At 55.3% G+C, this 25,588-nt stretch overlaps 1 protein-coding gene across 1 annotated transcript in view; it reads left to right on the top strand.

Moving 5' to 3' along the window:
* SLC9A1 (solute carrier family 9 member A1) overlaps window positions 1–22,558 on the top strand; it is a 50,836-nt gene extending 28,278 nt beyond the window's left edge. Inside the window, exons 2-12 of the mRNA XM_020909167.2 lie at window positions 8,815–9,275; window positions 12,661–12,911; window positions 13,834–14,051; window positions 15,171–15,373; window positions 17,023–17,112; window positions 17,588–17,658; window positions 17,780–17,953; window positions 18,174–18,288; window positions 18,455–18,556; window positions 19,968–20,040; window positions 20,672–22,558. Of these exons, the coding sequence (XP_020764826.1) occupies window positions 8,815–9,275; window positions 12,661–12,911; window positions 13,834–14,051; window positions 15,171–15,373; window positions 17,023–17,112; window positions 17,588–17,658; window positions 17,780–17,953; window positions 18,174–18,288; window positions 18,455–18,556; window positions 19,968–20,040; window positions 20,672–21,018 (2,105 nt within the window). The 3' untranslated portion in view covers window positions 21,019–22,558. The remainder of the gene's footprint in view (window positions 1–8,814; window positions 9,276–12,660; window positions 12,912–13,833; window positions 14,052–15,170; window positions 15,374–17,022; window positions 17,113–17,587; window positions 17,659–17,779; window positions 17,954–18,173; window positions 18,289–18,454; window positions 18,557–19,967; window positions 20,041–20,671) is intronic.
* The last annotated feature ends 3,030 nt before the right edge of the window (window positions 22,559–25,588 follow it).

Here is a 25,588-nt window from a genome sequence, read left to right as displayed (position 1 = left end):
GTGTTTAGTGCAGTCTCTGCCCCATAGAAACCAGTACAGTGAGCTGTGTTGAATATACTGTTTAGACAAACATTTTTCTAAATGTTTATGTAGTTAGGCTGCCTTGGCCCTAGCTGCAGCACACGGGGTCTTCGTTGCATCATGTGAGATCTTTCGTTGCCTCGTGCAGGCTCTCTAGTTGTGGCACGAGGGCTTAGCTGTCCCGTGGTGCGTGGGATCTTAATTCCTCAGACAGGGATCAAACCTGCGTCCCCTGCATTGCAGGACAGATTGTTAACCACTGGACTGCCAGGGAAGTCCCTACACAAAAATTTAAAACCTAAGAGATACAGAAGAGTTTGGAAGTTTATATATCTGTCTGTTTCTGGGGCTAGGGGATTGTGGGTTGGGTATTGAAAGAGGAGGATCAATGGCAGATAATTCTTCTTTGACTTAATGCACTTATATACTTTTGGGGGAAAAAAAATTTTAAAGGACCATGGCTTTCATTTAAAATCACCAAAGTAATATATCTGTATTTTGAAAAAAAAATCAAAAGTAGCTGTTGTGTATCACAGGGTCCCCCATGAGGAAACCCAAACCAGTCTCTAGAGTCTTTGGAGCCTGAGGTCCTACCCCACCCGCTCCGACTGGCTGCCTGGAGGCCTCTCCTTCGCCAGGCCCTCCCGCTGCCCGCTGGAGCTCTGTATCTTGTCAGAGCTGGCAGGCTGTTTACTGTTTACTGCCAGTCCCCAGTCCGTGTCCCTACCTCCCCTGCCCCGTGTGAGTCATCGTCCACCTCCCTGTGTGGGGACACTCCATCCAGCACCTTGCCCGTGGGGGTGGGGAGAAGCTGCCAGACGGAAATTCGTTCAGCAAATGTTTATGGCAGGCTTCAGTGACTGGGGAGACTGGACCAGGTCCCCGGAGGTGCTGCCCCAGCGCATGGTAAGGTAGGGTGGGATGGGGAGGGGGTACCAAAATGGGTCTTGAGACCCGCAGAGGAGTCTGGTGGAGTGAAAGGCAGGGCCAGAATAGAACCTGGCTCAAGACCAAGTCCAGGCCTGAGGGTCAGGGGTCCCTCTGAGCCCTGCAGTGTCAGCTCCAGTCCCTTGACTCAGGTCCTGGGACTCCTGCCTCCTCCAGCTGTGCCAGCACCTCCCTCACTTCCAGTCTCATTTCCAAGCTGGTTGGAGGCCTGAGTCCTTGGAAGGCTTTACATATGCCACCCTCTCTTGTTCCTTTGTTCACTCTTCCCCCATCAGCTCCCTGCCCTCCAGACCCAACTTCAATCCCACATCCTTTAGGAAGCTTCCATCATCCCCTTAACTCACTTATCCTGAGCATCACTTTGGTGGGGCCCAGGGCCTCATGCTGGGCTGCCAGGGGGACGAGAACCCCGGCTACAGAGCTCCCACCCCTCAGTTTGCAGGAGCACCTGACTCAGCCTGGGCTTTCAGGGAAGGCTTCCCAGAGGAGGTGACACCTGCACTAGGTTTTGAAAGATGGGTAGAAGTTCAGAGTGAAGGATTACCCTCTGTGTGCGCAGAGCTGGGATTGGGGGACTTCCAGCAATTGGAGTACAGGAGTTGATCGGGACGGGAGGTTAAGGGCTAAGGATTAACCAACCCGAAATCCTGATCACAGCCTCTCCTGTAAGGGGTCCAGGTAGGCCCAGCAGTCGCAGCATCCCTCTGCTTATTGCTTTCAAGTCACCTTGACCCCCCTGTCCCCTCCAGCCCATCTCTGTCCTTACTTCTCTTTTATTGATCATCTCCGAAGTTTGTTTGCCACATCACAAGGTACAAGGTGCTTCGGTGTCCAGTCCCTTGGTTCTCACTGGAGTACACTCGAGGAAACCGAGGCCCATCTGTGGCCTCATGATTTGCCCAAGCCTCCTGATTACTAAAGGGCAGAGCCGGGCCTCAAACCCACATTTTGATCTGACTGAGTCCTCTTTTCCCTATGCCTCAGGGAGCCCAGCGTATGCTCTATGTTCTCAGCTGATTTATTAGCTAATTTCCCACCCAGACTGGATGTTCCCAGGGAGTGGGACCCTGTCTCCCTGAGATGTGGACTGAAACAGGCCAGAGATAGAGGTGCCGTTTGGAAGAATGATGGGTAAGGCACAGAGAGAGACCGACTCCCCTGGCATGGGGGACGATTCCTCTCCAGGTACTTGGAACACGTTTATTTTTGGCTGCTTTGCAGGGGAGGCACATTGCAGACTTGACTTCTCTTTCCTCGGATGCTCACAGGCTTAGTTTTCATTGATGCAGCCTGCTACAAAGACTAGTGATTTGGAGACCTGGTTTCTGATTCTGACTCTGCCACTTCCCAGCTCTGCGGCCTTGGGCAAGTCACTTCATCTCTCTGAGCCTCGGTTTCTTCATCTATTAAATGGGTGTCAGGATATGAGATGAAATGAGAGGAGATATGTGAAGGCCTTGCATCCAACCCTCTTAAGTGTCCAATAAGTGTTTTTCTCCTTCTCTATGCTAGATATTATATCTTAAATGAATCATGATCTTAATGGGTGGGCACATTTTTTAAAAATTGTCTTCTGTGGGCCAGAGCTCTAAAACACAGCTCCCCTGGTCACTGGGTACCCAGGTCACTCATCATCACCCCAGTGACAGGAGGGATCGAGACTCAAAGACACGTGTAACAGGTACTGTGCCAAGTGTTTTATATATACCATCTCATTTAATCTCAGCAACTCTCATGTTTGGATATTGGCAAAGGCTTGGTGAATTCAGCCTTGCTATTTGTCTTTTTCTTTACTTATTTTTCATTCATCTGTTATCCATGCATCCATTTGCAGGGTACTTGTAATGCAGACCCTAGAATGGCTTTTTTCTTCCTTCTCTCTCTGGCAAACTTCTATTGATCCTTCAAAGCCTAATTCAGATGATCCCTGCTCTGGGAGCATCACCTACTCTTGAAATCTCAGAGTCTCTCCCACCTCCTTCCTCTTCCCCATACTTCACATCTGAAAGTCAGTTTTATCTCAGATCATAAATAGTTAATGCCCACTCTATGCTGACACCTGGAGACCTAGATGACTCTTAAAAAGTTCCCACTATTGCAGAGCTTAAAGTGCTGTCCATCCTAAATGATGGACAAGTGCACACAAACAGGTCATGATAACATGGAGTGATTCATGTTAAACCTAGTTTAAACCTGATTTTGAAGATTATAATAATACTAGAACCACTTTTTGCCAACATTGAGGGTCAGCAATGTTTGCCTTTCTTTACCCTTATTAGGTCCTCTTGGGCTCCAGAAACCTTCTGAAATAGGTTTTTACACAGATGGGGAAACTGAGGGTAGGAGATGTAACTTGCCCAAAGTCACCAAACTAGTCAGAGACTACATCTGGCTTATAACACAGGGCAGAGTGGCGAGTGCCGCACATCTTTGTCTCTGCTGGTCTGGCTGCAAGCCTACTGAGGCAGCAGCTGCATCTGGACCTCAGAGTTGACTTGATGGTGGGAAGAGTCAGCACTGAGAAGAAATCTGACTCGAGAAGAGTCGGAGCCCCTCTGATTCTCATCCTGCCCTAGGAGTTTAGGAGAAGACTGACACCCTTCCGGCTGAGTTAACTGGGGAACTTTGGGGGCAGCCTGAAAAAATGGAAGGGTTCCCCAAGGTCTTTCCTTGAGTGGAAAAACAGCAGCGGCGAGACTTCCCTGGAGAAGAGCTCATGGAAAGAAATGCCACCTCCGGTCCCTGGGAACTGCTTTGGGGCTCTTCAGTCCTGGGTTCTGATGCGCCCCTTAGAAACAAAATGAGAATAAAACCAGGGATAATGTGACAAGTGGCTGAGAACCCAGAGTGGCGCCAGACTGCCTGGATTTTGAATTGGTTGCCAGCCACTATACTTTGAGCAAGTTGCTTCGCCTTTCTGTGCCTCAGTTTCCTCCTCTCTAAGATGGGGAGATGGTGACTGTGACGGCCCAGAGCCTGGTGAAGTACAGGTGAGTTAGACATAGCAGAGCAAGCTGCTGTAAGCTGTCGAGCGCCAGGCTCTCCTTGGGAGGGATCACCTTTCATTACTGTAGCGGAGACTGGTTGCTGGGGCAGTTGAAGAGGGAGTTAAAGACATGGAATCATTGTGCAACCGGGAATCCCTTGGGACCTGGCCGAGTTGCAGCCCCAGAGCAGTCCTCAGGCCAGGAACTAGGGCGGCAGAGCCCCTCGCATGCCCCTGGGTCCCTGCTGACCCAGCTCTGGGGGGCCAGGGAGGCCCTGCTTCCTGGCATGCCCCTCTGACTGCCAGGCCAGGGGAGAGATGCGGCCAGTGGGGTTGGGATATCCCTTCACCCTGGCAACCAAGGGTGACGTGGGACCGTCTTGCCTGCCTGCTGCATGGCACCCAGCCTCAGCAGGTGGGGACGGTCTGGGATGTGAATAAAACATTCTCACAGTGAAGTCCAGAGAGGCTGCCGGGGACCAAGAGCCGGCCATCAGTCTGTGGTTGATTTTTGACCTGTGTAATTTTTACCTGTGTAAAATTCAGTTTACCTGTGTGTGTCATAGAAAGAGTATGTGTGTGTATCTGTAAGCCGGGGAGGGGGGGTGTTGAGTATGAATGTTTTAGAGCATGTGTGTCAGAGACAGCGAGAATGTAGGTGATGATAGTGTGCATGGGTGTGTAAGAGAATAAGTGTGTGGTCAGAGTCTGTGTGAGAGTATGTCAGAGAGTGAGTGTGGGGATTGTGCGTGAGAGAGAATGTGAGACAGTGTGTGTGTCAGACAGTGGGCAGAGTGAGCGTGTGTCAGAGCTAGAGTGAGTGTGTATATGTGTGTGCCCCCAGTTGCCCAGCTGCCTCCTACGCCGGACAGAGTGAGAAAGACCACTCCCCTGCTGCTGCCTCTTCACCTAAAAAGGGAAGTGAAGTCGCTCAGTCATGTCTGACTCTTTGCGACCCCATGGACTGTAGCCCAGCCCCAAACTGTGTCAGCGGTTTGGCCCCGTGGCCGGGAGATGTTGAATTCCAGACCTTTTCCTCCTGTCCTTGCTCTGGGAGATGTGGGGCCTCCAGCAGGAGGCCGTGTGGCTCAAGTGATCCCTGGACTTGAGCTTCACGGGTCCTCATGGTGGGACCGGCCGTGACCTGACAGGTCGCCACCCCTCTTTGCGTCTCATTTCCCCAACCGTGTGATGGAGGATCTAGGTGGCTTCCGAGGTCTGTGTCGGCTCTCACGGCTTGGGTTTGAGTCTGGTGGCCTCTGCCCCACCCCGATTCCATCTTGGTGACACCACCACTGTCACAAGTTCTGGCCCAGAAGTTTTGCCTCATTTCGTGGCATCTTGGGGTCCTGCCTCAATGCTGGGTCTTGGTCAAGGGCCCAGAGACCCAACTGTCTCCCTTTCACTTCACTCAGTGTCTGGGGTTCAGGGTGGGGACAACCGGTGGAGTCGGCCTTGGGAGAGGGACAAGTCAGAACAGGCCGTCAGGCCCCCTTCCACTTTGCCTGATGACAGAATCCACCCCTCCCTCAGAAGCTGCTTTCCAGTAACATGCAGCCTACCCGCAGGCCAGGAGCCAGGGTGGATCCCAGACTTTCCTCCCTTCCCCTCCCCGCCCCTTGCCCGTCAGGGCCCAGGATTATGCTCCCCGAGAGGCAGGGCTGACACAGGAAGACCTGGGGTTTCTGCTCCAGGGACAGGGCACCAGCCCCGGGTACTGTGGTGACCGACTCACTTAAAGAAGTGAGGTGCTCTGAGCTAGAGTTGAGCTCCTCCCCTGCACTCTGGGGAGGCTACTGAACCTTGCCAAACCTCAACTTTCTCTTTTGCAAAGTGGGGACAATACCTATCCCACAGGGCTTGGTATTGTGAGGACTAAAGAGGTGATGTGTGCCTGGCTCCTGGTGCACCTTTAGGACTAATGAGTATTCTTCATGTTATTGCTCTTGGAGTGTTACACACACACACACAATCATCCCTCTGCTCCCCCAATGGGCTGAGGCTTACTTGTCTCTGGTGCATTGCCTGGCACTTCCTGCAGGCAGAAAAGCTCTGGATTGGATGGATGGTACAGAGGGTGATGAGTCAATTTCAAAGCCTAGCAAGCTAGGTGGAGGTGATTGCTGTCCTCCACTCGCCCTGGGCTGCCTCTTTAGACTCTGCTTACTCCTGTGGCAGCTCTTGTTGCTCAGTTTCAGGGGTGGGGGTGGGGAGTTGAGAAGGTCAGCTGGCTGCGTTTGGCTCCCCCAAGCCCCATGCTGTCCTGTCTTCCCTCAAGGCAGATACAGGTCCCAGGCGTGGTGCCATTGTCCTCTTTCACTGCTTCTGCCTGCATTGTCTACCTCATTGGGTGTCAGGGAGAAAGAGGAATCCGGGTCATGACTGTGGGTCGAAGGTTATGATGGGGTACACACCAGAGGACTCCTGCTCTAGCCCAGGCAGGCAGGGGTTGGCAGGGAATGCTTCCTGGAAGAGAAGGCAGGCAGAAGGATATGGTGTCAGCCACAAACAGTGTGGGTAGAGGAATAGTGTTCTGGACAAGCAGACTGGACTAGGCAAAATTCTGCAGGCCAAAGAGGGTATAGCTCACTTGAGCGAATTGCAAGGAGTTTGTCAAGGTTGAAATGTTAGAATATGCAGTGGGGGGAATTCCCTGGTGGTCTAGTGGTTAGGGCTCAGTGCTTTCACTGTGTGGGCCTGGGTTCGATCCCTAGTCAGGGAACTAAGATCCTACAAGCTGCATGGCGAGGTGGAAAAAAAAAAATGATAGCAGGGACCATGAGACATGAGCAAGACCTCATGAGGAAGGGCATGCTGAAAGTTTGGACTTTAGTCTTTAGAGCAAGGGAGACTTGGACTCAGCCTGACTTAGCCCTTCGCAGTGTACCAGCCACGTGAACCCTGAGGGTTACTGACAGTCAAAGACGGATGGGTGTGGCAGGGTAAGAGGAGTGGACTTTTCAACAAAAATGGTGACTTTTTTTTGGCCTTACCACACAGCATGTGAGATCTTAGTTCACTGACCAGAGATTAAGCCCACACCCCCTGGCACTGGAAGCACAGAGTCTTAACCACTGGACCACCAGGGAAGTCCTAAAAGCAGTGACTTTTGGTCAGGTCTGTTTTGAAGTCTCCTGAACTAGGATGGAGATGTGTTTTTTTTTTTTTCCAGCGTGATTCGATTGTATCTCCTAGGTGCTTGGCACTGTGACAGGCTCTGGGCCTGGAGGGTGTACTGAGTCCTGACTTGTAGTGGGTGCTAGCACCACCCAGATCAGTATCTGAGAGCAGGAGGGCTCTGGGCCTGGGGAGGGATGTTCGTCTTCCCTCCCAAAGTTCTTCAGGGATAAAGAGGGAGGAGGCCTGGTCAGATATGTTATCGATTCACGTGGTCCTGGCCAAGCCCTTTGCATTTCAGTAGATACTTGTTGAGCGCCTCCTCTATCCCCAACCCTGGGGACATAATCATAAACAGAGATGCAATCTGCCTTCAGAGAATTTACAAGCTAAGGAGGGGAGGAGACCAAGAGCTTCCACTGCAAGCAAAGTGGCAAGCAGACCATCCTACCAAGCGGACCTTGGGGGTTATGTCCCAGGTATTCTCCACCCACCTCCCCACCCAAAACAAACCAGAGACTCATGAGCAGCTTGGGGGTAGAGCTGGCATTGAGAGGGCCCCTCTCTGAAAGGGATTTTTGCTGCTTCCCAGCTCAGGGTTTGTAACCAAGTGGGCTGGCTACAGAGGGTGGCCTGCCGCTGTTGCCGGCTGGGACCTGGCTTGGGGAGATGGCTGGTGGGTCTCAGGCAGAGGGGCATTTTCACCTTAATGGGGAGAAAGGAGGGGCTGATCTAAAGAACGGGGGAGTTTGATAGGAGCCGGTGGGGTCAGACCTGGGTTCTGTCCTGGTTCTACTACTGATGATGTGTGACCTTGGGTAAGTCCCTTCCCCTCCCTGAGCCTCAGTTGCCCCTTTTTTAAAATGGATGGAATTGGGTGAGAAACAGGATGGCAAACAGGTTTTGTCTCATGCGCAGAACCCGTTGATTGCTGCCGGCTTCCTGAGCGTCTCTCTGGGCTCAGCAGGAAAGCACGCAAAGCTGGGATTGGAAGTCGCTGCGTGCGTGCTGCACGTTTGCTGGCCCAGGCAGCATGATCCCCAGGTTCCTTCCTGCGCCGATAGCCTTTGATTCCTCTATGCTCCTTCCTGTCTCCTGTGTCATCTCACCAACCATTGTCTGCCTTTTGCTTCAACGCCTCCGTGATGGGGATCTTGATGTCTTCCCTTAGACAGAATTCTTCGATTGTTAGGCCTGGTCTTGAGCTTACATCGTCTCCCTGAACTTGTGCCCGGACTGATGACTTGGGTTCAGGTGTTAAGTGATGCCCTCAGGATTGCAGATTGAAGTTGTGAGAGGGGAAGGCACCAGAGAAGGACCCCTACTCTAACCTGGGCAGATGGGGCAGTCAGGGAACTGGGTGGTACTTGGAGCCTCGGTAATCAGTGTATAATTTCTGCTTTCTGGAGGCATATAGACCTGCTTCTTTCTCCTACTTTATGACAGTGACAGAGAGCATCTGTATATCCTTTGAAAAAAGCACTTCAACAACATCATCATGTAGTTTATACATCACTTAGTTATGTATAAACATAATCCATAAGTGCATTATGTTAACCTGTGAGGCTGGTATTATCAGCTCTAGGCAAGGAGGCTGAGGCTCAGAGAGTTAACAGAGCGGCCCCTTGAGACCAAGCCTGAGCCCCTCTTCGTCCTACCTCTAGCCTTCAGCCCCAGCCCTAGCCTTCTGTTCTCCTGGCTCCCCTCAAGTCCACGGACTTCCGTTATCTCACCCTCTGCAGGTTTCCACGTGATCCCCACCATCTCGAGCATTGTCCCAGAGAGCTGCCTGCTGATTGTGGTGGGGCTGCTGGTGGGGGGTCTGATCAAGGGCGTGGGCGAGACGCCCCCCATCCTGCAGTCAGAAGTCTTCTTCCTCTTCCTGCTGCCACCCATCATCCTGGATGCCGGCTACTTCCTGCCGCTTCGGCAGTTCACGGAGAACCTGGGCACCATCCTGATCTTCGCCGTGGTGGGCACGCTGTGGAACGCCTTCTTCCTGGGCGGCCTCATGTACGCCGTGTGCCTGGTGGGCGGTGAGCAGATCAACAACATCGGCCTCCTGGAGAACCTGCTGTTTGGCAGCATCATCTCGGCCGTGGACCCCGTGGCCGTGCTGGCTGTCTTCGAGGAGATTCACATCAACGAGCTGCTCCACATCCTTGTGTTTGGGGAGTCCCTGCTCAACGACGCCGTCACTGTGGTGAGAGGCAGGGACCATGCCCCGGGGCGCGCAAGACCCAGACCCAAGTCCAGGTGCAGAGTGAATCCCACATCCCCCCGCTCATGATAGTAAGACAGCAAGTATCCAGTCCTGCCTGCTATGTGCGGCCATCGTGCTGGGCACAAGCAGGGATTATCTCAGTTATCCTCCTGACTACGTTAAGAGGTGCTTCTTAGTCTCACTTTGCAGAGGAGGAGTCAAGCTTAAAGAGGTTAAATAACTCAGTAAAATAGGTAGGACTGAAATTGGAAGCCAGGTCTGTCTGACTGCAGGGCCTGAGCTCTTGGCCTGACCAGGTCGTGTGCTCTGTCCCTGATGCACTGTGATGTGATCTTGATTAAATGACTTATCCTCTTTGTACCTCAGTTTACCCTTTATAGACCAGTTAGTCTCTGAGGGGCATTTTAGCTTTCATGGTAGCTGTGTCTTAAGCTAGGGCTTCCCAGGTGGCTCAGTGGTAAAGAATCCACTTGCCAATGCAGGAGATGTAGGTTCGACCCCTGGGTTGGGAGGATCCCCCGGGGGAGGAACCCACACCAGTATTCTTGCCTAGGAAATCCCATGGACAGAGAAGCCTGGTAGGCTATAGCCAAAGAGTTGGACATGACTGAGCATGCATGCACGCACACACACACACACACACACACACACACAGAGACACGTGTCTTAAGTTAGCATTTAATTTGTACAGAGTTTGGGGGCAGCATTCATGGAAAGGAACCTTGTCTCTAAAACCTCCAGAAGGTGGCAAGTAAAGTGGGTCAGTCTGGGTTGGCCACTTGCCTACTGTGTGACCTTAGGCATGTGAGTGTACCTCTCTGGGCTTCATCTTTGACAGCTGGGATGTGGCAGAGTAGTTAGTGCGTTCTTCCCAGGTCTAGTGAGGACAGACACCCCCACCGCAGGGTCTGCATGTGGCAAGGCTGTGTATGTTTGCACATACCCTTCCTCCCAGCCGGCTTCCTCAGGAAGCAAATACGTGTATGTGCACACTCGTGTTGTGCAAACACCTACATCCCCCTCCTGGCTGAAGCCCTCAGAGAGCAGCTGCCCACACAGGAAAACTCATGGACCCATGTGCACGCCCTGTGCACGCTCGCACACGCACTCCCACCTCACTCCCAGCCGCTCAGGAAGCCACACCCCAAAGAAGCTGCCGACAGCGGTGGTTGCCTGCCGGCAGCCTCAGCTTCCTCTCCCTCTTCTTCCCCTGGCGCCCCCGTCAGCTCCTTGTGAAGCTGGGGGAGCCACGGACTGGCTCATCTGTCCTGGCTCCTCGGGCACCCGCCCTTGCCCATGGCTGCCACGTCGGTCTGTTTCCCCATCTGGAGCAGGGACCGTCGTCCTGAGCCTGCCATCCTCCCGGGGCTCTGACGGGAGTCACACTCGCTCGTATCTGCAAAAGCAGTGGGTGCCAGAGATGAAGCCCGCCCCAGAGGATCTGGGTGTATGTTGGGGTTCAGGTTGGCACTCTTGGGGAACAGTGGGGCGTGGCTGCAAGAGTGGATGCCCCATTCTGGCCACCGTGGGCCTGTGGCCATGCCTCCCCGAGACAGGGGCAGTGGTGGTGGTCATTGCTGGTGTTCACTGCGTGCTTCCTGTCTGATCATGTATTGTCTCATCGAATCTGCACAGACTCCATGAGGTTAGCACGGTGATTTTTCCCAGTTTTTCAGGTGAGGGAACTGAGACAGTGGGAGATTAAGGAACTCATCCACGATCATAGTAGCTGGTAAATGATGTAACTGGGGTTCAGATCTACACAGTCTTGAGTCCCCAGTCCAGGTGCTTAGCACTATGCTACTCTGTCTCTGTAGTCCCAGTGACAATGCCAGGCCAGAAATGAGGACCTTGCCCTCTGTACCTGCCCCATTGGACCAGGCAGCGCACTTTAGGGACCTGAGCATTTCCTCAGGCCAGGAGTAGGTTTAGGTAGCCCAGGGCTGATAACGCACTGCCAGAGCCCTGCCCTGTCTCCCAGATGGCTGTGTCCAGGTGCATGGGGGACTGGCCAGTGCTTGACATCTCCCCTCCCTGCCTTGCCCAAGTTGGGCCCTTTCTAGAGCTCTGGGCATGGGTGTGAATGCCCCATTACCCAGACAGTAGGGCTGAAGGCTGCCCCAAGCTGTGTGGCCTCAGGCCTTGGCCCTGGAGCAAAGGTGCCCTGCTTCCACATGTGGCCCAGGTACTGGGGGCTTTGGAGGGTCTGTTTTGGGGTCCCCAAGCTCTTCCCCACTCCCTCTGCTGTCCTTCAGCCTGGACATTCCCCAGCTGATTTCTGGGCAGAGCTGTCTAGGAGCAGGCCAGGCAGCCAGCACCAAAGAGGAGGTAGATAGAACCTCAGAGCTGGATCCCCTGGGAGGCCCATCCACTGCTGGCAGGGACCAAGCTCTGGGCCCAGTTCTGTTGCTCCCGGGCAGGGATTGGGGGGGCCCTCTGGCATGTCACTTTACCACTCTGAGCCTTAGTTTAGCAAGGGAACAAGCATCGTTAGCCTGCCTACCTCATGGGGCTGTTGTGTGGCAAACAGGATGACCATAATCAAAGGGCTTTACAGTGTATGAAGTGCCACTTAAAGCCTGATGGTGGTGTTACAATGACCGTTTATTTCCCCGGCCCAGAGGTGGGGAAGCCGTGGAGAGCCTCTGGGTCCATGGCGCCTGAACTTGGTGGTTCATTGCAGCCCTCTGGGGCCTTGTTGAACAGAGATTTCTGGGTCCCACTTCCAGACAATCCAAGTAGAGTATGGGCTGGCCGACTGTATTTTTAGAAAGCTTAAGGAGTTAAGAAGTCCTGTTCTAGTTCATTATCTGAATTTTCCCAGCTTTGTGCTAAAGGAAGGACCAAAATCCAGTCAGGGATGTGCATAATGAACTTGGTGAATAGCAGCTAATGCTGTGATAGGCAACTTGCCTTCATTAACTAATTGAATCTCACAGTAGCCCTGTGAGGTCGGTACTATTGCCCCCATTTTCTGGACAGGAATACTGAAGCCCAGGGCGATTGAGTCATTTGCTCCATGTGTACAGCTGGGGAGCGGCAGAGTCAGAATTTCAACCCGGGTGGTTTGGCTATAGAGCTGGGCTCTTTTTCTGCACAGCCCGCTGCAGGCCTGAAGACCTCTGGCCCCCGACCCCTCTGCCACCTCTGCCGTGGTCAGCAGAGGGGACAGAATCGCCCCGGGTGAACCCCGGGAGCCACGGGGCAGGGCCCCACCCCGGGTGAACCCCGGGAGCCACGGGGCAGGGCCCCACCCCGGGTGAACCCCGGGAGCCACGGGGCAGGGCCCCACCCCGGGTGAACCCCGGGAGCCACGGGGCAGGGTGCCCACACTCCTGCCGACCAGCCTGCATACCCTTCGCAGGTCCTGTATCACCTCTTTGAGGAGTTTGCCAACTACGACCGCGTGGGCATCGTGGATATCATCCTCGGCTTCCTGAGCTTCTTCGTGGTGTCCCTGGGCGGGGTGTTCGTGGGCGTGGTCTACGGGGTCATCGCAGCCTTCACCTCCCGCTTCACCTCCCACATCCGCGTCATCGAGCCGCTCTTCGTCTTCCTCTACAGCTACATGGCCTACCTGTCAGCCGAGCTCTTCCACCTGTCGGGCATCATGGCGTGAGTCTGGGCATGGCGTAGGGGGGGGTGCTGCCAAGTCAGATCCCCAGGGCTTTGAGGGTCAAAGGGAGCTCCCCAGGGCCCAGTCCCCTGGATCCAGGCTTCAGGTCTCGGGGCTGCCTGGAAGCATGGAGTTTAAGGTTCTGGAAGGCCTCAGCCCAGCTGTTCTATTCTTTTGTTACAAAGGAAGCCCCTTGGCGGTTGCCGGATGCAGGCACTAGGGCCCACTGCTCCTCTCAGCAGCTCTAGCGAGGGGGCTTGGGGCTTCCATTGCTGTGGGGGTCCTGAGACCCCAGCTGCATCTTGCAGTCGGGGTTGGTGGGATGGGGGGGAAGCTGTGTCAAGGTGCTCCCACTAGGGGAGGTCACTGGAAGTGCCAAGGCTGGATTGGGGGACCGGGATGGGGGCAGACAATGAGGAGGCTGGGCCAGCGGGAGTGGAGCCCGAGTGTGGGCACCAGGCTGGGAAGGGCTTGGGCTGCCGCTCAGAAGACAGCTCCCTGTGGGGACCCCAGGTGTTAAGGGGATACCACACTCTGGAGGATAAACCTATGGCCAGAGACCTGACCCCTGTGAGGTGGAGAGGCCGTGTGGCCTCGGGGAGAAGGCCCAGGCTTCGGAGCCGGGCAGAACTTTTTATGTTCGTGTCTTAGCTCTCCCACTCCCTGGCAGTGTGACCGTGGGCAGGTGACTATTTCTGCATGGATCAGATCTCTCATCTGGAAAATGCCAGAATATGCCTGCATCTGCAGGGTTGGCTGAGAGGATTGAGAACAGAGGTTGGAAGCTGGCAGGGGCGTCTGACCCATGAGAGGACCTCAGGCGCCCGGCCCCTGCCCACCTCCCTGGCGCTGGAGGCTCCCTGGGAGGGTGCGACTCGACTCTGAACCCCGCTCCCCACTCTTTCCTCCCCTAACCCCCAGACTCATTGCCTCGGGCGTGGTGATGCGCCCCTACGTGGAGGCCAACATCTCCCACAAGTCCCACACGACCATCAAGTATTTCCTCAAAATGTGGAGCAGCGTCAGCGAAACCCTCATCTTCATCTTCCTGGGTGTCTCCACTGTGGCCGGCTCCCACCACTGGAATTGGACCTTTGTCATCAGCACCCTGCTCTTCTGCCTCATCGCTCGAGTGCTGGGTGAGCCGTGGGCCCAGGGAGGGGTGTGTGTGCGCGTGGCAGCTGGGTGCATGCTGTGTGTGGAGGTGGCAGGCTTGGCTCCGGGCTGCTCCCGACCCCGCTTGGGACAGGGGGCTTCCCCACTCAGCTCCCTGCAGCACCGAGACCCTGATGGGCCCTGGAGAGGACAGAGGGCTGTGCTCCCAGAGGGGAGACAGCCAAGGTGTGCGGGTGGAAGAGGCCTCAGCAGCCCTGGGACTCTGAGCCACTCGGTATCTGAGGAGGAGACTGAGGCCCCCAGAGCCAGATCTGTGTTCAGCCCTGTGGTCTTTGCACAGCCTCTTCCCACGTGTGACTTTGGCACTTGCCGAGTCTTCTGCAGCGCCTCCCAACTGGGGCTGCCAGCCCCAGGGTGCACCAGGCCACCCCTGGGCACCAGGCCTCAGGCCCTTGGGCAACTGCTTCACCTTCCAGATACACATTACCTCGGTGACAGTGTGGCTACCACCGGTGGATCTCACCTCCTCTCTGAGGTTAGGTCCGGGCGTGGCACTTAACTTGCGCTGTCTTAAAAACCCTTTCATCCTGGGCCTCATCCTCTGGAGATTCTGGGGCTATGGGGTTGAGATTGGACTCCAACCTCCCTCTGCAATTTTTTTTTTCTGGCCATGCTGCACGTGTGATCTTAGTTCCTCAACCAAGAATTGAACTTGTGTTCTCTGCAGTGCAAGCATGAAGTCTTAACCACTGGACCATCAGGGAAGCCCTAGCATTTTTAAACAACTTTTTATTACAGAAAATTTCAAACACATAGAAAAATAGGCCCCGTGTACCTATCGTATTTAATAGGTATCAACTTGTAGCCAGTCTTGTCTCGTCTCTTCTCCTGATACCCTCCTGCCCTCCAGCCCCTGGAGGCCTCTGTAATGTCCCTAAAGTATACCCAGATTAAAGGACCCCCTTAAAGATCCACCCAATTCTTGGATGGAGGGATTAGAGCACCTTGAACTGAGGGACCTGAGATATGAGTGAGCTGGGTGGGTTTACCAGTGGCGGCTTCCTCCAGACAGAGAAATCTCCCAGCTGCAGAAGCCGTGAGGGGCTGGGACAGTCTGACCCCTCACTTCCCCTCCCTGGCAGGCGTGCTGGGCCTGACCTGGTTTATCAACAAGTTCCGCATCGTGAAATTGACCCCCAAGGACCAGTTCATCATCGCCTACGGGGGCCTGCGAGGGGCCATCGCCTTCTCTCTGGGCTACCTCCTGGACAAGAAGCACTTCCCTATGTGTGACCTGTTCCTCACGGCCATCATCACCGTCATTTTTTTCACCGTCTTTGTGCAGGTGCTGGACAGGGTGGAGCAGCCCTGCCCGGGGACCCTGACTCTGCCAGGAAAGAGGAAGCACATGACTGAGAGGGGATGGGGGGGCAGCGGGGAGCATGGGTTGTAGTTCCAGCTCCTCCAGTACCTCGTGCAGCCCTGGACAAGCCTCTCCACCTTTCTGGGCCTCACTGTGCTCAATTGTAAAGGGAGGGTTGGATCACGCGTCCTTGTGGAGTGGTGCTGCCCAGCTTAGTTAGGAGCCCAGGTAGCGTTCACAGGGGCGGGTCCACTCAGCAGGGCCATGAAGCTCATGGTAGGGATTTAGTTCAGTTCAGCCGCTCAGTCGTGTCCGACTCTCTGCGACCCCATGAACCGCAGCCTGCCAGGCCTCCCTGTCCATCACCAACTCCCGGAGTTAGGGAGGCAGTTTAATATCTTAGGGTCTCAGCTTCTCCATCAGTCAAATGGGGACAGTAGCACACCACGGGGACTGGAAAGGCAAAAAGGTCCCCGAGCTGCGCAGTAGGAAGTCGTTAGCCAGAGCTCTCCTGAGCTCTGCTATCAGTGTGACCCCGGAAAGATTCTCCTCCTCTCTCTGGCTCTCAGATCCCCATCTGTGAAGTGAAGGGACTGGACTGGATGATCCTAAAGAATCCTTCCACCTCCTGGCCATAATTTCTATGCATTTGAACAACCCAGGCTTAGCTGAGAACCTCACCCACCCCTTGAGTCCCTGAGGGAGCCCAGCCTGAGATGATGTAAATCATTTCTCGTTATGTGACCCGTGACTTTGGGCAAGTGAGAAACACTTCATCTGTGTGTTTGCTCTATGTGTTTCTCTACCACCCCCTCCATCTTTCCTGAATAGTAACGCTGGACAAGCCCTCAATGGGAAGCATCATTGCCTTCTCCAGAGAAAACAGTATAGAGCAAACTTCCTGGGGCTGGACTTGCCTTCTGTCTTTTAAAAGGAGAACAGGTTACCTCTTTGGTCATCTTGCCCTGCTTCCATCTTCAAAAACATTTTATCACCTTGATTTTGCAGTTGTATATGCCGATGGTTTACTAAGCCAGTTTTTAATGAAAGCATTGAGGTAGGGACCTCCCTGCCTGAGTTTGAATCCAGCTTTACTACTTCTGTGAGACCTTAGGAAGTTACTCAGCCTCCCTCAGCCTCAGTTTCCTCATCTGTACAATGGGGTCAAGGAAGGGGCTTACCTCTTAGGGTCATTGTAGGTATTGAAATGCTAATTCTAGTAAAAACACCACTGGCCCTGGCAGTTGACAAGGGTGCAGTTAGATTAGTTACTGCTCTTCTTACTAGGTCCTTCTGGTCACAAACCTGCAAGGGGGCCAGAGCAGAGGTGGTCCTCCCAGTTAGGCAGGCCTGACTTCCCTGGGGTGACAGAACACATCTGTGGTGGAGCTCACGCTTGAACTCTGGCCCGGGCTAGATGACCTGTGTGTGAGTCACTTGGCTGGATGTGAAACCCCTAGTTATGTCTTCAGGAAGAAGTGGGCTTAATATAAGCACAGCTTGGATGTTGGGAGATTGGGGACGTCAGAGCAAAGGGCATCCCAGTCTCAGGGACCTTAGGGTGGGGGACCTCTGTGGCCTCCCTGCCAGGGTGGCAGAACTGGAGTGCCTGACACCCACCCGCCCCCCAGGGCATGACCATTCGGCCCCTGGTAGACCTGCTGGCTGTGAAGAAAAAGCAAGAAACGAAGCGATCTATTAACGAGGAGATCCACACGCAGGTACCGGAAGCTGGGCCTGGGCCCTGTGTTGTAGGAGGAGGCTTAGGGAGCCGGGGGTCAGCTAGGCCTTGCATCCATGACCTCAGTCAGCCCCTCCTCGCTCATCCGGTGCCGGGGTGGTCCTTCCGCCTCCTGAGGTCACCAGGTCACCCCATAGGGAGGGGCGGTGTGAGCAGCCAGGAACCTGAGGTGGGGGCGTCATGCTGTCTCTGCCTCTGCAGGAACCTGTCCCAGGTGCTGGGCACAAGTGGGTTCAGAGAAGAGGGTTCAGCCGGGCCCCAGTGGCAGAGGGCTGGAGGGGGCCACAGGGGTTCAGGATGAGTGGGGTGTGGCTGCCACCTCCTGGCTGCTTCTGGAACTACAGGGCTGGGCCGAGCAGAGCAGCGCTTGGGTGGAAGGTGGGGGGCCCATTCAGGAGTCTTGGTCCGGGAGGAGCCGAGTAGTGAGGCTTGACCTGGCCCTGGGCACGTTTCAGTTCCTGGACCACCTTCTGACAGGCATCGAGGACATCTGTGGCCACTACGGCCACCACCACTGGAAAGACAAGTAGGTGGCAGGCCTGGTGGGCAGGAGGGCGGGGAGGGGCAGGTAAGGGTCTCCCCCGGGGGCCTGGGCATCGTCCCATCGCGGGAGCCGGCTTCACCCATCTCCCCCCGCCTCCCACCAGGCTCAACCGCTTTAATAAGAAGTACGTGAAGAAGTGTCTGATAGCTGGCGAGCGCTCCAAGGAGCCCCAGCTCATCGCTTTCTACCACAAGATGGAGATGAAGCAGGCCATCGAGCTGGTGGAAAGTGGGGGCATGGGCAAGATCCCGTCGGCCGTCTCCACCGTCTCCATGCAGTGAGTGCTAGTGGCCAGCCCCGGACGCTTCTGCAAGCCACATGCCGACCCCTCAACACCCACCTGGAGCGGGCCCCTGGGTCATTTCACCAGGCGGGCAGGCCACACTGAGGACCCAAGGCTTGGCGCACCCAACCGGTTCATCCCCAGGGGACCCTTCTGGCCCTGGCCCAGCCCCCAGAGTCCCAGGAATTTTCTAATCTGTGCCCCGTTATCCCAGGAACATCCACCCCAAGTCCCTGCCGGCCGAGCGCATCCTGCCAGCACTGTCCAAGGACAAGGAAGAAGAGATCCGCAAAATCCTGAGGAACAACTTGCAGAAGACCAGACAGCGGGTGAGGGGCTGCTCCCCACCCGGCCCACTTCACTGACTGCAGAGGAGCACCCCCTGCCCAACCCCACCCCACCCTCCTCCGCTCCACGTGCCCGGAACCACCCCAACCCTCCAGGCCCAGCTTCCAGGGCCTGGCCGGGCCTGCCTGACAGCTGTTCCTTCCACAGCTGCGGTCCTACAACAGACACACGCTGGTGGCCGACCCCTACGAGGAGGCCTGGAACCAGATGCTGCTCCGGAGACAGAAGGCCCGGCAACTGGAGCAGAAGGTGTGTCCGGAGCTGGAGCCAGCTCCCGCCTTTGGGAACCTGGGCTCTTCCTCTGCCTACCACCACCACGCAGCCCTCTGGGAGACAGAGCCTCTCCCATCTGGTGTTTTAGCCTCTTCCAGTGTTCTTGCCTGGAAAATTACATGGACTGTAGCCCTCCAGGCTTCCCTGTCCATGGGGTTGCAAAGAGTCAGACACAACTCAGCAACTGAACACACACACAAACCCCACGTGTTTCAAACGCTGAGCCCCAGGGAAGGTTCCAGAAAGCTGCCTTCTCCACCTCTTCTACACACAGAGCAGCAAAGAGGCCCCCCTTCCCCACTGTGTCCTTGGGTATCAGATCTAGAAGAGTCTATCCATCTGCTCTAACCTCTCATTTTCTAGTGAGAAAACTAAGGCTCAGAGGAAAGGAAAACTAAGGCTCAGAATCAGAAAGTAAGACACACATGCCTTCATTCACTCGTTCAGGAAAATATTTGTGGAGCTCTCCCTAAGTGCCAAGCGGCAGAATTGCCTCCATGAATCGGATGGTGAATCAGCCCAGTCCCTCCCTTACGGAGCTTTGCACGCAGTGGCCCCGGGCAGAACCGGAAGTGCACGGGGCTCTGAGCACCTCGAACGAGGAAGTGGTCAGAGTGCGCTTAGGAATGAGAGTCACAGGGGAAGGGCCAGGCAGAAGGAAAGAAACTAGGCATAAGTTCCTGACCACAGACTGAGGGGGCTCAGCTTTCAAGGAAGCTTGTCAATGGGCATTAAAGGTTTGGGCTTCCTTCCAAAGCATGGAGAAGTCATGAAGTGTTCTCAGAAGGGAAGCACATGGGAAGGGGTGTGGGTGGACTCGTGGGGTGGCGGGGTGAGGGGAAGAGCAGGCAGATTCAAGGGACATGTAGGTCAAGTGGCGAGACTTGGTTACCAGTTTGAGGTGGGACCCAGGGAAGGGGAAAAGGAGGCATGGGTCACGTCTGGCCTTTGATTGGGGTAGGCGGGTGGGGTGGCTGAGGGGACACTGAGGCAGGAGCCGGTTTGGAAGGAAGATAAGCTGAGTTCAGTCGGAGCGTGTTCCACTGGGAATCCCGGGGGTTGTCCAGGGCCTGGGTGACATCCTGAGTTGACTCCATGGGCCTGTCCTCGGGGCAGATGAGGGCTGGAGCTAGAGGCTGGGCCGGTGTCCCCATGGGAGAGGTGGGACAGTGTGGGGGTGTTCAAGGTCACCCCAGAGCCTGACAAGAGGCTGGGCCAAGCCCTCAGGACCCAGCACTGGCCCAGGCTCACCACGGGCATGGGTGGAGAGGGAGCGGGCGCCTGGGCACACAAAGGAGGCTGTGTGGCCACGGCCCGGGGCGCCGTCCAGGGGGGCTGCCTCTGCTCACCTCCCACCCCCTACCCCCATCTGCTGTTCCTCTGTCAGATCAACAACTACTTGACGGTGCCAGCCCACAAGCTGGACTCGCCCACCATGTCGCGGGCCCGCATCGGCTCAGGTAAGGCAGGGCGTGGGGGCCCTGGCGACGGGCCTCGAGGCTGGGCACGGGGCCACTGTCTCCTGAAGATGAGGCTCCATCAGGGCCCGGGCCTCAGAGGGTCTGCAGAGAGGACAGGCTTCTCCGGCCCTGCCTTCCTCCCAAGCCGTGAGCTCCTCCTATATCAGGTGGAGTTGGGGGTTCACCAGAGGGGGAGCCCCCCAGAAGAGTGGCCCTGCTGTCCTCCCCAGGGACAGAGTGCTCCATGAGGGGGCTCATGCTGAGGAGCCGGGTGCCCTCTGGGGAGGCCAGAGTGGGCTGCACTGTTGGGCTTTCCGACATGTCCGGGACCAAGGGCAGGCCTTCCAGGACGGGTGGCTCGGGAAGGAGTCTGAACTCTTCATCCGAGCAGGGACTCCTATGGGAGCCCCTGGGCTGAGCAGGGGAGCACAGTCCCACCTGGGAGAGTGCAGTCCGAGGGGAGGAGGAACTATTGGCCAGGTGACAGGGCTCGTAAAAGGCCCGTGTAGAGTGATTGGAAGCATACCAGGATCACCGCACTCACAGGCAGGCTCTTTGCGGGCAGAGGTGGGCCACGCACTGGGAGGGCTCGGGGGCGGAAGCCAGCTTGCACCTTGCTCTTGGTTCGCAGACCCGCTGGCCTATGAGCCCAAGGCTGACTTGCCTGTGATCACCATCGACCCGGCCTCCCCGCAGTCGCCCGAGTCTGTGGACCTGGTGAACGAGGAGCTGAAGGGCAAGGTCTTAGGGCTGAGCCGAGATCCGGGGAGGCTGGCCGAGGAGGAGGAGGATGACGAAGACCCTGACGAGGGCCTCACGATGCGGACCAAGGAGCCCTCGTCCCCGGGCACCGACGACGTCTTCACCCCGGCGCCTAGCGACAGCCCCAGCTCTCAGAGGATACAGCGCTGCCTCAGTGACCCAGGCCCCCACCCCGAGCCTGGGGAGGGAGAGCCTTTCATCCCCAAGGGCCAGTAGCACTGGGGGGCCAGTGGGCGGTGCCCTTCCCACCACGGACTCTCCCACCAGAGCCGGGGCTGCTGGTGGGGCGGGGGGTTCCCCTCGTCCTTCCCGACCTGGACTGGCCCTGGCCCTCCCCCACCGCATGGCAGCTGGGCCCACAGCCCCCACCGCAGCACGGCTTCCCCCCGCCTCCCGGGAAGCACCCTCCCTCCCGCCAGAACTGCCTTCCTGATCCATCCATCGGAGGCGGACCTGCCCCCTCCCGAGCCAAGCTCTCTCCCTACCTGGACCAGGGCCTCCGAGTCCCGTAGACCTCCGCGGGGCCCCTCCCATTCCGTCACCCTGCTCATTCAAATCAATCTTAGTTTCTAACCAAAGAGCCTCTGGCTCAGCCTTGGTCCCTCCTGGGAAGGGAAGGAGCCGGGGCCTCCATTAACAGGGAAGAGACTAGGGGACCAGGCGTCGGACTTGGGGAGGGGTCGGGGACCCGTGGACTTGGGGAGGGGTTGGGGACCCGTAGCCATGCCGTCCTCCTGGCGGCTCTCACACTGGCCACCTCACCTGACCTGTCCTTACTCAGAGCTGCAGGCTGAGGGCACCTCTGAGCTCTGGCTGGAGCTGGGACTCAGCTCCCTCAAACTGGGCTCCAGCGGGGACCACTGGGCCCTTCAGGGGCTGCTGATCGGAGCTCCGGAGAGTGCTGCCTTTGTATCTGTTTTGTTTGTTCACACTTCCATGTACGATTCTATTTGCACAGAGGGCATTCCTGTTTTTAAAACATTTTTGAAAACCCCTGCCTGAACAGAACTCCCACCATCCTACTCCAGAGCATCACTCATCCGCATACGTGCCTGTCTGCCCAACACTCTTCCCCAAATCAGTCCTCTGTCTGTGCACAGGGCTCTGATTTCAGAAATGACCTCACCACCCCGCCTCCAACACATGCACACACACACACACACACACGCACACGCACACGAACACCCCAATCATGACTTTCTCTAACTCATAGATGCTGGGCCTCTAGGGACCTTCTTTCTCTTGGGCCTGACCCTCAGCTCCTGCTGGCCTGTTCTTTCTCTCCGCCCCCTCCGCGCCCCCGTTGGCCCCTGGAACCTCTCTTGTAAGCACTGCATCAGCTTGCTGTGGCGCCCTGTCCTCGGAGGGCGGGGGTGTCCCCTATCTCTCACTGGCCAGGGCTGGTGGGTGAGCGGAGTCCTGGGCCCCCAGAGGCCTTTGCTCACAGAAATGCACTCCTGCTCCCATGGCCGCCATGGGCCGGGCCCAGGCCTAGTGGTCTCTGTCCTTCTCTCTAGGGTACTGCTCTCCCCAGGATCGTGCAATAGTCAGAGCACCCCCCTCCCCAGTGGGCTGGGCAGTGGGCGCTCATCTCCCCCTCCTCTCCATGTAAGTGCTGTTTTGGGCAGGAGTCACCGTGCAAGGGTGACGCTGACAACCACGTTCAAAGCCACTCCAGCTGCTGCCGCTCTGCCGCCTGTACAGAAGAGACCGAGTCTTTTTCATATTCTAATAAATCGTGTGAGTTTTTGATAGAGTTGAGGGCTGCTTCCTGGGCACCAGGGACTTGGGGGGAGGAGGGCGGCCCAGGCACCTGAAGGGCTTGGCTCGGTGGCCGGCACCGAGAACAGTCCATGTCGGGTGTTGGTGTGCTGATTCCTGTGGACCCAGCACCCGGGACACGGGTGTGAGCAAAGCAGGAGGCGCCCAGCCCTCAGGCTCCTTCTGAAGAAGAGCAACGTTCATCAGTCCTGCCAGGAAAGCTGTGTGTGTGTGTGTGTCTCTGTGTGTGTCTGTGCGTATCTATGTGTCTCTGTGTGTTTGTGTATGTGTGTCTCTATGTGTCTCTGTGTGTGTGTCTGTGTGTCTCTGTGCATCTGTGTGTGTGTGTGTGTCTGTGTCTCTCTCTGTGTCTCTGTGTGTGTCTCCATGTGTCTTTATCTGTGTGTGTGTCTGTGTGTATCTATGTGCCTGTGTGTGTGTGTCTGTGTGTTTCTGTGTGTGTATTTGTGTGTCTCTGTGTGTATGTCCGTGTGTATCTATGCCTGTGTGTGTTTCTGTGTCTCTCCATGTGTATCTATGTGTCTGTATCTGTGTGCGTGTCTGTGTATATCTATGTGTCTGTGTGTGTCTCTCTCTATGTAAGTGTCTATGTGTCTCTGCATGTATCTCTGTGTGTCTGTGTGTATCTATGTGTGTGTGTCTGTATGTCTGTGTGTCTATGTGTGTCTATGTGTGTGTGTGTATCTGTGTGTGTGTCTGTGTGTGTGTGTGTGTATCTATGTCTGTATGTGTGCCTGTGTGTCTGTGTATACCTATGTCTGTGTGTGTATCTGTGTCTGTGTATGTGTGTTTCTGTGTGTCTGTGTTTGTGTCTGTGTGTATCTATGTGCCTGTGTGTGTGTCTGTGTGTCTCTGTGTGTATCTATGTCTGTGTGTGTATCTGTGTGTGTCTGTGTGTATCTATGTCTGTGTGTGTGTCTGTGTATCTATGTCTGTGTCTGTGTGTCTCTGTGTGTGTGCCTGTGTGTCTGTGTGTATCTATGTGCCTGTGTGTCTCTGTGTGTGTGTCTGTGTGTATCTATGTCTGTGTGTGTGTACCTATGTATGTGTGTGTGTGTCTCTGTGTCTCTCTGTGTGACAAGGGAAGGAGGGGTGTTGAGCAGGACTTTCCTATGTGATATCCTAGGAGAGAACTACAGGATGAGCAGAGGTTAACCCAGTGAAGAAGGTTTGAGTGAGTTCTCAAATATTCTAACTGGGAGCCGTACATGGGAACACCCTAGGAGCTGAGGAAAGGCTGGTGTGGCTGGGTCAGAGAGGCAGGGAAGTGAAGGTGGGACCTGGCAGCCCACGGTCAAGATTTTGGTTTATGCTACGGGCAAGGGAGAGGCCCTCCATTGTAAAGTGGGGACACTCACCCCTGGATGGAACGTGCTCAGGGGTGTAGTGGTCTCAGCACAGTGCCTGGGCTTAGTTCAGCTGAAGTTGGGTCCGTGGGGTGCACTTCCAGGCGCTGGCCACCAGAGGGCAGTGAGGCCTTGGCACACACCCCAGGCACCCCTGGGACCTGCCTTGCGGAGGATAGCCTCTCCTTGCCCAGACTTGGGACCTGTGAATGGAGCTGGTTTGATCCATAAAATCTGAAGTGATCGGTGTCTAAAAGACCATAGGGAGGGGCCACATCATCCATTCCTGTAACTGTCCCAGCAAGAAATGGATGGAACATTCAAAGGGTTACTAAAGAACCTTCAACTAAGGAATTCCTTACAGAGGTGTGGGCAGGGTTAAGGGAACATGACCAGGGATGGGACTCAAGGGGATCAACAGGGAGCTGAAGGGCAAGAGGAAGAAGTTGTTAGTACGGGGAGGGGCTGCCTTGCTGGCGCTGCAGCCACAGGGATCAGGACACAGCCCCTGCCAGGCAGGGAGCCAGAGGAGAAATACCCTGACTTTGATCCTGCTGGTGCCTCCCCTTGGTCAGACCCGTGGGAAAGGGAAATGAGGCAGCTAGCAACTTCACTGAGCGCGGTTCACACAGATGAGCCTTCAGTAGTGGAACAAGGGGAGAGGGTTAGAGAGAAGGCAGAGCCATTCCTTCTCCTCCCCCTCACCATTCACTGCCATCCTTCGGATGAAAAATGTGTGTCCCTATTGCTTAACAGCTACAGGATTTAGCCGTTTAGAGGAATGAAAGAGCTTTGAAAATAGATCATGGTGATGGTTGCACAAGTGCCACTGATTGTTCACTTTAAAATGGCTTGTTTTATGTTATGTGAATTTCACCTCAATTCTTAAAATTAAGAGTTTATTAAAGAAAGCTCATCCCTAACAGGAAGAAAAAAGTTTCATCAGCCCACCATATCCTTGTCTTACCACATCATCGTTATCCTTCAATCACACTCACTGGGAACCTAACTCAGTCATCATCAAGGCTCTTTCAACAAGACAGTAGACGAGGGATAACAGCAGAAACCTGCTCCAGCCCCCCTTTTTGTAGCTGGTCGCAAGACCTGTGTAAGCAGTCATGCCTTCCTCCTCCCACCCCTTCCATGGTCCTCTCACCAGCTGCCAGCACTTTGGCTGGTCTGGTCCTTTACTCTGTGTGTGTGTATATCTGGGTCTTTACAATGTGTGTGTGTGTGTGTGTATCTGGGTCTTTACAATGTGTGTGTGGGTGGGTGTGTGTATATCTGGGTCTTTACAATGTGTGTGTGTGTGTATCTGGGTCTTTACAATGTGTGTGTGTGTGTGTGTATGTTTCTGGGTCTTGACTGTGTGTGTGTGTGTGTGTGTGTGTGTGTGTATCTGGGTCTTTACAATTGTGTGTGTGTGTGTGGGTGTGTGTATATCTGGGTCTTTACAATGTGTGTGTGTGTGTATCTGGGTCTTTACAATGTGTGTGTGTGTGTATCTGGGTCTTTATAATGTGTGTGTGTGTGTTCTCAGTCTTTACTCCTATGGAATTCAGGTTTGTATTGGTCTTCGGTTTGTTGGGTTGCCATTTCCCGCAGTCACTATTAGACATGGGAGATCTGAGAAGCGCTGTCAGCCCTCCGGATTCTAG

This window comes from Odocoileus virginianus, chromosome 30, assembly GCF_023699985.2.
Source record: "Odocoileus virginianus isolate 20LAN1187 ecotype Illinois chromosome 30, Ovbor_1.2, whole genome shotgun sequence".
Classification (NCBI taxonomy): Eukaryota; Metazoa; Chordata; class Mammalia; order Artiodactyla; family Cervidae; genus Odocoileus; species Odocoileus virginianus.
Note: the sequence above shows the minus strand (reverse complement) of the source record. Positions and strands in the feature narration are given on the sequence as shown.